General features: G+C 42.7%; 3 protein-coding genes across 3 annotated transcripts; 1 reads left to right on the top strand and 2 right to left on the bottom strand.

The window, feature by feature from the left end:
- Positions 1–271: 271 nt before the first annotated feature.
- Positions 272–1124, top strand: tmem125b (transmembrane protein 125b). Its single transcript, XM_040171935.2, has one exon. The coding sequence runs from the start codon at positions 405–407 to the stop codon at positions 1107–1109; it is 705 nt and encodes a 234-aa protein (XP_040027869.1). The 5' UTR covers positions 272–404; the 3' UTR covers positions 1110–1124.
- A 678-nt stretch (positions 1125–1802) lies between these two features.
- On the bottom strand, positions 1803–4814 carry LOC120816380 (uncharacterized). Its single transcript, XM_040171936.2, has 3 exons — positions 4648–4814; positions 2960–3134; positions 1803–2801 (listed from the first exon to the last, which is right to left on the bottom strand). The coding sequence occupies exons 2-3, from the start codon at positions 3123–3125 to the stop codon at positions 2398–2400; spliced, it is 570 nt and encodes a 189-aa protein (XP_040027870.2). The 5' UTR covers positions 3126–3134; positions 4648–4814; the 3' UTR covers positions 1803–2397.
- A 995-nt stretch (positions 4815–5809) lies between these two features.
- LOC120816381 (protein shisa-like-2A) lies at positions 5810–8861 on the bottom strand. The gene is made up of 3 exons (XM_040171939.2): positions 8215–8861; positions 7654–7790; positions 5810–7513 (listed from the first exon to the last, which is right to left on the bottom strand). Exons 1-3 carry the CDS (start codon positions 8394–8396, stop codon positions 7335–7337), a joined length of 498 nt encoding a protein of 165 aa, XP_040027873.1. The 5' UTR covers positions 8397–8861; the 3' UTR covers positions 5810–7334.
- Between the last annotated feature and the right edge of the window lie 3230 nt (positions 8862–12091).

The raw sequence follows: 12091 nt of genomic DNA, 5'->3' as shown, positions 1-12091 counted from the left end.
CTCTGCTTGCAGTGAGTGAGACAGTGGAATTCCCCACTTCTCTGCGGCTGTTTTTCTTTGTCTCCAGCATGAAGTCAAGATAATTCTACCATCTACTCTGAGGAGAGTGTCATACCAGAGCATCGCTTGAGCAAAGTTTATTCTTTAACCATTGGGAATCTTTAGTTGAAGCTGGATTATTTCTACGTCAAACACCATCAAGCAACAACTGATGGATCTTTGAAACCAATTATTGGGATTTTTGAGGAAATTGTGTGATGGGATGCAGAGATGGACCCCAAGATCTGACACTCGTACGACGTCGAGGGAGTTTTCACAGAAGGAGAGATCACACAGCTTTGGATCATTAAAAAAAAAATCATCATTTCGGTGTCAGTCTGGTGTTGGCGGGCTGAGCCGCGACCATGCACACCTTCTACCAGCCTCGCCACGCTATCCGCCACCCTCCCGGTCTCTACCTGGACCCCGCTCGGATGCAGCGACGTGTCCTGGAAGACCAAGTGGAGCTGTGGTGGTCCAGAGAGCCGCGCCGCTCCCTGTTGTGCTACTGTGCCTCTGTGGCCCTCATACTGGGCCTGGGCCTCGGCGGCGTGGGCCTCCTCTCCACCACCAACAGCCTGTCCGGGGAGTGGCGCCTCGGCGTGGGCACCACCCTCTGCCTCTTGGCCCTGGCTGTCCTGCTCAAGCAGCTTCTCAGCTCTGCCGTCCAGGACATGAACTGCGTGCGCAGCTGGCACCGCATTGGCCAGCTGAAGAGCGGCGGCGGGGCCGACCCGGCGCTGATGTTGGCCGTGGGGCTGGCGGTGACGCTCTGCGGGACGGTGCTGCTCTGTGTGGCCACCGTCGGCAGCCGCGGTCACGACGGCAAGGAGATGTTGGTGTCCAGCCTGGTGCTGATGGCCGCCGGGGGGGGCATGTCTCTGGCCGTAGGGGGCTACGGCTTGGTCATCTATTATAAAAAGAGAAGGGAGCAGAGGAGGCGGATGGCGCTGAGAGTGAGCAGAGCGAGGAGGCCGGGGGGTCGAACTGTCAGGGTGTTCAGCGTCTCCGAAGGACAGATGAGTCAGGCCAGGAGGGAGACGTCCTCCAGCAGGACCAGCCTTATCTGAACGGACCAAATGAGCCCCCCCCCCCCAGAGGAAAAGTATCAAAGAGGTCTGTGAAATTAAACGTTTTTATGAAATTTGTCTAGCAGCTGTAAAAAATGTAAAACTAATATATTAATTAAGATAAGATCATTTTAGGAGAGTCTAATTAGTGTTGCACTCTACAGCTATTTTGCAGTCTTTTTATTTGCATAAAAAGGACTACTGTTAATCATCAAGCAAAGAGTCATTCAAAAAAGACTAATTGCTGCACCGTATATTTTCAACAATAACAAACCTTTTTTTTGATACATCTGAATAACTATGGTTGAAAATAAAGACTTAGAAGGTTATGTTTTGTAAAAAGGTAACTGTTCAAAAAAGATATTCTTCTGGCAGAAGGTTAAATGAGGTAGAGCTGCATTTGCTGTTACATGCATGAATTACATGTCTGATTCAAGGTGGATGAGCACTTCAAATCTTTTCATTTCTTTCAAAGCATCACTATGAATAGTGGTCGTAGACAATGTACGGCTTAAAAATAAATTGGAATTTTAAAAAACTTGCTCATAAAGTAAATATCCAATTAAATGATTTCTGTCTATACATCAACATGCACATTTATACGTTTTACATGACACACAATGGTTGCTTCCTCCAACACAGTTTGGGCACTTTTAAGCTGAAATCAGTAACTTTCTAGACATTCAGACAATAAACAATATTATAAAGTCTTTATTGTTGATTTGCACTCAAATAAAATCAACCAAACACTTGAATATGAACATTTTACTTAATTAATTTATTAAAAATACCATTAGCACACTACAAAAAGGGAACAATTCATCCTCTTTGGTATAATGCACACAAAAGAATTCAAACAAGAAGTCTGATGAAGAAGTAAAGTCAAAACGCTGACGTTTTAGGAGATTCAATCAGATAATTCCTTCTGTTCATTCACTGAATCTGTTATTCTGTAACGAGCCTCAGAACAGCTGCAACTGTGATCCTGCAGTGAGATGGAGTCAAAGAGAAGCAGTAACATACATCAACAACTCGATTCTCATCTTAACTCGGCTCGTTCGTGAATCATTGTCGTAACTTCAGACTCTAGTTCCTTTTAAATGTGAAGCTTCTTCAAGGGAACTTACTCTTAACAGTTCACAGATGTTTACAGTGCTCAATTTTATAAGTGTACAACCATAACAACTTGAAATCAAAGCCTTTCCGTCGACTGTCAATCACCATCTCACTCTTTAGCCTACTTTGTTTTTTTCTGCAGCTGTTCCTGATGAAATCCCCGTGAATCTAATCACCCTATAGTGAACTGAAGATCGTCGTCGCTGTCTTCCTCCTCCTCCTCCTCCTCCTCCTCGTCTTCTTCGCCTCTCTCCCTCTCTGCCCTTTCTTTCTCACTGGCCTGGATGTAGTTGTCCTCGATGAAGCCGTCGTCGTCGTCGTCGTCGTCCAGCTCCCTGTGAGTGCCTCCCATTCTGCCCAGCGCGCTGTCAGGAAAGGGCGGCTCGTCCCGGCCGTACTGGCTGACCCCGTCGGCCTCCTGCAGCAGAGAGTGACGGTAGCTGGCCAGGAAGCGGTGGAGGAGACGAAACTTGACGGCCATCACGATGAGGAGGGAGACGGCGAGGAGCGTGCCCAGTCCTGCAGCCAGATACGACCACTCCACCAACTTTCGGCTCCCGTCCGGATCGTCTGCCTCTGGCACACGGCAGTAAAAAACAGACTTTATTGTCATCATGAAGCTGTGGAGACGGAGAATTCACGTGGTTTCCTGTCAATGAGCTGTTATGGAGTTCAGAGTTCCTTCAGCACAGCTGGCTGTAAACGCTCAGATGATGGCAAAGTGTGTTACTTACTTTTAATTGCAGAATCGTTACTGCTGGTGTGATCTAATTCCATCAGAAGACGCGTCTCAGCGCTTTTGTCTCCCCCAACATCTGGTGTAGTAGCCTGATGTGCTTCTCTGATAAAAGCTCCACAAAGAAAAAACTCCGCGAGGAGGATGCAGCTCCACCGGCACATCTCCGCCTCCTGAGGGGAAATCAAATCATGAGCTTTTGTGATGTTAGATCAGCAAACATTATGTAAGGAAATGCAAAAACAATACGGAAATATATGCACTGAAATGGCCATAAGTGAGACTCACTTGGTTTGAATTAGAGAGGATATTTTGGCAGCTATTTTGCAGAAAAGGAACAGAGCAAACAACCATTCTTTTCATGTAGATTGCCAGTATTGTTTTGAGACAGACATTTAAGTAGTCTTATCGGAATGGTAAAGTGTGGCTGATACGACATCCTGACACCTGCAGTAAGGATGATATATTTCAAATTTCATGGCCAATAAACATTTAACCAGGTCCTTGCGTCTAACAATGTATTTAAAACTGACGCTGGAGTATTAACGGATTAAAATGATCTTTACGCTTATTGCACGTCCTGATTGATTTCATTGGAAAAATTGGAGATTTATATTGTTAGATGGTCTTTTCTGTTGTATATTTACTTTCCTGAAGTTCGATTCCATTTACACTGTTTAATACATATAATTAATTTGAAAGATTTGATTAGACTTTATTTTCCTTCTACATCATGGGAGAAAAAAACCTTTTCAATTGTGGAGATTAAGGAGTAACAGCATAAACAACACTACAAGTAAATCTGTGGTATTAATTCATTAACAGGCCACTGTCTAATATGACAGTTGTTGATTTGTGTGGTAATTCGAACCCGTTGTTCTTTTAACAGTAAATTAGTGCATAGTGAGCGAAAAGGGTTGAAATATTATGATGCTGTTTGTAGATCTGTAAATAAGTCTCATTAAAACAACCAGATATTGCAAAATACTGATATTAGTTTCAGTTCAAACGCCTGCTGCTTAAAAGATTATAATGAAAATGCGAGTATAAGATGAATCCATATGTTTCTTTTTTCAGATGTAGCAAGCAGAGTTGGTTTCTGAGAGCTTAAGAGGGAAAAAGGTTCTAGTTTGTTTACCCCCAACTATTTAGAAATGGGCAGCAGTGGTTTGACCTACATCATGATACACCATCATTGATTCTCAGCCCTTAGTTTTGGGAAATCATAACCCTGAAATATCAGGACAAGAGCAGCAGTTTTCAAAAAGTAGATGAATCCAGAATCCATGGCAACTGGCAACTAAAACAGATGAACATCAACAACAACGTCAATCTTTGTCTTTGTGAATTACCCGTTCAAACAGCAGTTGTCACATGATTTCAGGGAGCTGACTTTTCAGGTCTGGTGCAATATCCATGATTACAATCCTGAAGTGTTTACTAATTAACTTTACACATAGCCTCCACAGAGATGTTGCACAGATGATAATCCCAAAGTACACTATATCCATACTGTGTAGTTTGGCTAAATATATTTCATTTGAAGCAGCAGTAAACTGGTCAAATAAAGACCCAATAATGTGTCAACTACATCACAAACGCACTCACTCACTGTCAATTTACACAATCTAAAACCACAACACACACACACACGCACACCCACAAAAAAAGTCTAAAATGACTTACCTGTATCACAAGACCTACTTACAGAGCGGCTCACCAGAGTAACGTCGACCTGACTTTTAACAGCTTTTGTCTTCCTCTTCTGAAAATACCACGAAACCTACTGAGCAAAGGTTGCTGAACAGACCATAATACCCGCCTGCCTGTAACATGCCCTTAAGACAAAGACGTTAATGAGTTACTTTATTAAGTTTTTCCTCCATCTCTCCTCCCAAATCCTTTTTTCACAGTCGTGAATGTAATTCACTCTTTCAAAAAAGGGATCATTCGCTACAGGTAAAATTCAGCCACATGGACAAATGAATTCTTTGGCTAAATCAGTGTTGTACCTGTTGCACTATTTGTTGTAGTTACTAGTTGTGTTGTCAGGCTTGCCCGGGCAAGTGAGGCAGAATGCTTCAACTGCAATGTTACACAAAGTTGATCTTTGTTCAATGTCCCTCAGTCTCCAGCTCCTCAAATAGTTTTTGATGCATTCATTTGCCATTCAGCCCCAATCACATTTAAAAAATAAAGGGAAATGTATTTGCAGTCTCTTCATAGTTAGATACTTTACCATCACAATGAGATTTAAAGTTTTAGTCACTCTATCCAGCGTCAGTTTTTTCATTTTTAATAAAAATAAAACACCTGCCTGTGTGGGAGTTTGGTCATTTTATACAGAGCTTATTTTAATATAATTTGAAAGATCTTGTTATAACCTGTTTTAATTCCTTGAAATTATGATGGACACAGCCGTTGTGTCAAGAATGAAAATGCTCATTACTAATAACTGGGAAAAGTGATGTTGTAGCAATGGACAGTTTTGGGGATTTGACACGCTCATATTGCTTAAATTAGAACACCAGCAGGTTAAACTACTCCAGCCATGAAGACATCTGTAACGAGCTTATTGCATAGTATTAATGTGCACATTACTTTTCACATGACAGTTCTCATCTAAGACCTTAACATAGCTTATTAATAATACATATTTGCAACAATCTTCTTACTACTTTACATTTTCAAAAAAGACCCTGCTGGCTTTGCAAAGCTCTGGCTTTATGCAGAGAAAGGTCAAGAAACCAAAACTAGAGACACATTTGAACTTGGCCCGGCTAATCGCTTCCTTTTTAACTATTTAACTAACATAATCGTTTGGAAGTGGAAGGAAAAAGACAGAAAAAAGCCTTAACACGGAGGCTCAGCTGCGTGTGTTTAATACAAACAAAACAAGCACAGTGGAGAAACCTTCAGATCAACAAATTATTTAAAGAATAGTGTCAGTATGCACATACTTTACTTTAGTAACCATTACACGTTTCTATGGTTACATGTAGACAACATTGGGGTCCTTGTGCATTAAAATCACATCTGCACATAATAATCAAAAAGCATCCTGTGATTGAGATTGTATTGATGCTCTTTCCAGCACGGTATTAATAAATCACTGTGTACATTCCTGGACTGCGTTTGAAAAACACTTGGACAACAATATGAAAATAATACGAAATCTGAAGTCTATTTTTTTCTTTTACATCCATTGAAATATATTGTATATGTGCAGGCTGAACACAGCTCGGTGCCAATATGTACGAATGAATCAATCACACAAATAGAATCCCTCCGGACTTGTAATATAATATGCCAGCAGATGATGTTTTGTAAAACAGTGTTGGAAAAAGAAAACGTCTTGACATTAAACAGTCAGGACAGTTGGTGATGGTTTTTCCACAATAATTGAACAGGGCAAAGTGTGGATGAATGCATGGATTCATAAACGCTCAAGCTACTCTTACAAAAAAACAAAAGGCCACTTGAAAGTGTCGAGAAGGAATCTAGTATCCAGCAGGTTTGTAGAATAGTGGGCTCACACATAGGCAGCTTTGTGATCTCCAGTTTGCCTTCTAAGTAGCACAGTTAAGCAACAGGAGTTCTGCAGACAAAAGCGAGAATGACGTTGCACAGTTATAGAGTGCAATACCACAAATTACCATGAGACGTGTTTGGATGGAGACGTACTAAACGTTCCTTAAAAACAACTTTCCTCCTCATATGCAAATACACACCGAATAAAGAATTGGCCAGAACTTGCAACAACTGCATCAGCCGATTGGGATGAGATGGTTAATTCTTTATCAACGATCACGATCACCTTTACCCAAGTAGTATTTTACACTATTATATTAGTATTTTGGTTGTGTTTCTGGCTGAAATTGGCCATAGTTGTAAGAAACTACCTCTGATAATAAGAACCACGTGTTTAAGTTTAAGTCTCGTATGATAAAAATGTAACAATGGTTCTTGTTAAAGTTTTGAACAAATACAAGAGTTTTTCTTCTCATCACTCTGTGGATCTTGTTAGTTTCAGTTTACAGCACCCTACTCTACTACCAGGGTGTATGTTTAAACTGATTCAAAGCACTATGCCCCCCCGGTTGCACTAATGTAGCCTCTCGTCTGCCTGGATGGTGGATAATTACTGTAATGTCCCTCCACTTCCTTGATGACTGCTGCACAGTCACGAGGAGGAGAATATTTAGTGAGGAAAGAAATGCATGAATGACTTTTCAGAGCTCAGCACTTTGGAGTTAATATGGTTTCTGCTACTTCTCCTCCATGCGTCGCGCCGCGTCAACGTTGTCCACCTGCAGATTCCCCCGACTGTCCTCCATCTCCGGCGCGACGGCCCGTCTCTACCAAGAGGCCTATTAAGGATTTCCCTCTTTCATGGCCGGAGTTGTGAAGCACCTCTGGAACATGATCTCGGGATCTGGCGGCTGGTTGTCGCAATCCAACTTCCTGCTCATGAAGTGCTTTCTGAATCCCTGCGGACCGGAGGCACAGGCCGCTCTCACAGCACCGGAACCCTCGCTCGGATTTCCCGCCGCTAAAAACAAAAGACAATCGCACCGACAATCGTTATCTGAATTGAAAGAACTTCAGTAAAACACGTTTAATTGCAATGCAATTTATTCCAATATTGCATATTGAGCGGAGCGGAATGTGGTTGTAGAAGAATACACCGACCTGGCGCTCTGAGGGGGAGGCCGTTGTCAAGAGGCCTCGGTTTGGATGCAATAAAGAGGTAGCAGAGGACGCATACGGTGATGAGGAAGGCGAGAAGGACCACTGCTGCAATGGATAGACCAACCAGAGCGCCGACACTAATGGGAGAGGAGGCGAGGAGAGAAGTGAAGAGGACAAGGACATGAGGATAGAGGAAAATAGGAAAGGAGAGTAGTAGAATAGAGGACACCGGAGTGAAAAGAGGGAAGGAAAATGAGAGGAGAGGACAGTCGATGTAGATGGAAAAGTCGAGTAGCAAGAAGCAAAATCGACTATATGCAAATAACTGTAATCGTTATGGCCACTTCATACATGCATTTAAATCCACAAATGGCATTAATCAAATACGTACGGAGTAACTGATCCTTTCATCAAGATAATGCTTTGAGAGGATTTAGTGTGCAGCTTAATCGCAACAGGTGCTGCAGCTGCTGGCACAATACAGTTAACTATGTTAACAACACACCCGAGTGCACAGCGCGTCCGTTCATTACATTTCAGAGATCGCAAGTTGTCCCTCACCTCAGCCACCACATGTATCTGTACTCATAGGGGAAAAAGCTGTTGGGATCGTCGCAGCAATACTTGACATCGTTGAATCCGCAGCAGAACAGAGCGTCGATCGCGTTGCCCGGTCTGGGGCACGAGAAACCCTCCACGAGCGCGCCGTCCGCGCCGAGGTAGCTGCTGCACGCCGCGCTCATCCTGCCAGCTGCTGCGGGACCAGCTTCTGGTCTGGAGATCGAGGGGCGAAGGAGGAGAAGGAGGAGGAGGAGGAGGAGGAGGAGGACCAGAGAGCCTCGGTGAGAAAGGGACTGCTCCTCCCTCGGCACCAGCAGCGGGACGGCGGCGCTGATTTCTGAAGAAAACCGGAGCTAGTTTGCGCGCGCTCGATCTTTCTCTCTCTCTCTCTGTCTGACTTGCTCTCTCTATCTATATATATAGCTAGAGAGAGATTTATTTATTTATTTATACCTGGGCAGTGGCTCCTTCAATCAATAGCATAATTTAGAGTTCAGTTCAGGGTTCAGTCTCCTTCGTGAGCTGATATATTTAATTAGTATGACTCACAAATTGAACAAAACAAAACATACTGGTAGCACAGTAAAAACACTACATTTGTGTTATAGTTTGCCTCATACTAAATAGCACTGAGCGTTTGAGAGGCCGAGTGAGAATGGAATAAAGCCTTAATGAATATCCTCTCTCGTTTTTTCATCCACTGAAAAGACAAAAAATAGTTTTCATAATCCATTTTTCTAAGGGGTGAGATGCAGTACCACGAGGTCAACAGATGCTCGGCCCCCGCATGAAAAGCCTCTGCGTCATTTGTCCGAGTCTTCCAGATTGCCTCTGATAAACAAACATGAAGCACCAGATACGCAAGGAAATAGGAATCTGTGAAGATTTCCATTCCTGCTTGAAAGGAGAAGACGAGGTTTGTCTGAACACAGTGCCAGCAGGGACTGTGAGCTGCAGACCACTTACAAGGTCGGAAGAAGACTTTTGTAAAAATGTTTATGATCATAAAGTTGATCAACCGATCCTCAAACTGACTTAGTTGACAAGACACATTTCAAACACATCAAATGATCTTTAAAGGGCTTTGCAAGCGATCGAAGAAAAAAAAGGGTTTGGATGCCAAAAAAAAACAAAATACAATAAAATAAACTTGGATTCTTAGCGGTTAATACGGAAGTAAAATAGATGAGACTATAGATAAAAATGATGATATAGAATTAAGAAAAATGAATAACATCCCAAAGATGGTATACTTCATAACAAATAACAAGAATTAGACCCTGAAGCGCTGACAGATACTAGAAAGAATGATGGACGTCCAAAGGTTTATTTGTAGTAATAGTTCAGAGAGAAAGAAAGAATTAACAATAGGAATAATCGGCCCAGAGGTTATTTACTGTTTAGACCCTGAGCTATATTTAGTGGACCCTTATTCTCAATCTGCTCTCTGCTTCTCTAAATCCTTCATTCCCTCTGCTATCAGGCTACTAAATGCAACTAATCCTATAGTGACCATTTAGAGTACATGAGGGAAAGATTTGAACGAATAGGAAGTATCACAGTACAAAGTACTACGTTGCAACCGGCAAGTACGCAAAATGTCCTTGATCTCATATCACAGTAAAAAACGTGATTTAAGGTACCGTGTGTGTGACGCCTTCGATGTCACATATTTGTACCAAATTGAGGCAAATCAAACACGGTCATAAAGGCAACGCTAACATGGTGTAACAACAACAACAACAACAACACTGTGTTACACCTTCACTGTTTCAGATCATCAAACAAAAATCATGTTGAGAAAAATAAATAAGAATTCAGGAAGGGGGCCAAGTCTTTAAAGGTACTGTTGATAGATAAATGGACAGCGTGTGTGTGTGTGTGTGTGTGCATGTCTGAGTGTGTGCGTGTGTGCATGTGTGAGTGTGTGCGTGTGTGCGTGTGCGTGTGTGTGTGTGTGTGTGTGTGCATGTGTGCGTGTGTGCGTGTGTGCGTGTGTGCGTGTGTGCGTGTGTGTGTGTGTGTGTGTGTGCATGTGTGCCTGTGTGCGTGTGTGCGTGTGTGCGTGTGTGCGTGTGTGCGTGTGTGTGTGTGTGTGTGTGTGTGAGAGGGATTTCTAATTAGTAACTAATCTAATTAATAAGAGACATTTTTGGCTCCAGAATCCCAATAACAAGGCATAAGGGAACATCTCGGCTTCACATTACACTTGTAATCATAGGTGAGAAATGTCTCAGGGAGACTCACACAACCTTTCTCACCAACAGAGAGTGATTCAATAATTGAATCCTTTGAAATGAACAAATAGAGGTAATGACAGCCAGAAAAGAATCGTGATCTGAGGAAACGAGGCGATTGTTGCTGGTGAGACAAAAGGCCTCAGCAGGAAGTCAAATTCGTCCTCCAGATTCGTTGAATTGGGGATTCAAAGGCACGAGCTGCTGAAACAAACTTGCCACAAAATTCATCCCTAGTTTTTCTTTCCTGCACGTCTGTACGTCTGATCACGGGCTTTACAAAATTGGTGTCGGAAAGGAAAAACGGACAACAGGAGTCCCATCAGTCAGACATTCTGCTGGATTTGTTACCAGAAAGACTTGGAATGGAACAGTTGGTCAATGAAAATAATCTTTCCTGACGTCAGATACAATGTCATCCAACATTACAGTACAAAGTAACGGAGGAGAACAAAAAGAACACGTAGGAGTTAGAAAGAGAGAAGGTCACTCAGACGCCTGTCAATCACATGAATCTGGCTGGTCTGTCAGGACCACGTTCAGGATGGAGGCGACTGCACTGCTGCGGCCCAACAAGCCACAACCAAACTCTTTCTTTCTATAAAATCTGGTATGCAAAGCACCCAAATCTTCTCAAGTTCTCAAAATTGACACGACCTGTGGATGTTGAACCTGTCCGGCCTCTCTAAATGAATGAGGAGCACACCAGCCCCGACTGCTCACCCTAATCCCAGATTATCTCTGCCAGTCCAATCCAGAAAAAAATTGGCAGAGGAAAAGGGATTATTTGACAGTTGTGGGGGATTGTGGCGGTTAGAACACACACCTCGTCGCTCGTAAGCGACACTCGCACCCGTCGCACACACGGACACACATGAAAGACACATTACATTCACAAATGCGGTTTCATATTTAGTGCAATCCCGTCTCATTCTGATTTACGTTCTCCCATCAATTGTCCGCCCATGTTTCGCGTTGATGGAACAGGGGAACAGGCAACACAACGCTTAGTTGGTTGCTTTTCATAGCATCAGGAAATATGTATTATTATTATTCATTTTGCTCTACATTAAATCGCAACATATGACTTTTACAATCCATTATTACAGGTGCAAATTTGAAAAAGGACGCTATCTCTAGAGGCATCCGCGCCTAATCAAGTTTCTCCATCACAAAATTGTATAAAGCAAAATTATGCATCATATAAATGTATTGTGTGTTGCAGACACAAAATTATTTGTGGTGAATTTTAAACAACCTTCCACTGAAACTTTGTTCTGAGGAATTCGCGTACCTCTTTCTACTAAAGTATAACTCTTCTATTGCTTTGCATGTTAAGATAAACCCTCTTTCATCAGCAACTGATTTCAAATCTCCTTCATTTAAATTGAATTCTCTGACATGGAAAGCTAAAGGACATGATGGGAACACATGGGAACCACCAATATGCATCCCAGTGTATAAAGCTCCGATCGGACTTCTCTTACAGCATTTTGACTTTGAGTGAGGGGATTTGGTTGAGGGGCCTGCGGACGGCTCTTTTTAAATTACATTTTCTGCAGGGACCAAAAGTGGCAGCAGCGATTAGCCACAGACGTCACATCCTGCAGCCCAGTCGGAGATTACAGAGCAGCAGATGT

This window comes from Gasterosteus aculeatus, chromosome 3 (genome assembly GCF_964276395.1).
Source record: "Gasterosteus aculeatus chromosome 3, fGasAcu3.hap1.1, whole genome shotgun sequence".
In the NCBI taxonomy this organism is placed as follows: domain Eukaryota; kingdom Metazoa; phylum Chordata; class Actinopteri; order Perciformes; family Gasterosteidae; genus Gasterosteus; species Gasterosteus aculeatus.
Note: the sequence above shows the minus strand (reverse complement) of the source record. Positions and strands in the feature narration are given on the sequence as shown.

Coding starts and splice junctions, on each gene's coding strand:
- tmem125b (XM_040171935.2), top strand. CDS start 405: ATGCACACCTTCTACCAGCCTCGCCACGCTATCCGCCACCCTCCCGGT.
- LOC120816380 (XM_040171936.2), bottom strand. CDS start 3,125: ATGTGCCGGTGGAGCTGCATCCTCCTCGCGGAGTTTTTTCTTTGTGGA. Junction 2,802..2,959: donor TAACGATTCTGCAATTAAAA/GTAAGTAACACA, acceptor GCCGTGTGCCAG/AGGCAGACGATCCGGACGGG.
- LOC120816381 (XM_040171939.2), bottom strand. CDS start 8,396: ATGAGCGCGGCGTGCAGCAGCTACCTCGGCGCGGACGGCGCGCTCGTG. Junction 7,791..8,214: donor AGATACATGTGGTGGCTGAG/GTGAGGGACAAC, acceptor CTCTCCCATTAG/TGTCGGCGCTCTGGTTGGTC. Junction 7,514..7,653: donor CCTCCCCCTCAGAGCGCCAG/GTCGGTGTATTC, acceptor TTTTGTTTTTAG/CGGCGGGAAATCCGAGCGAG.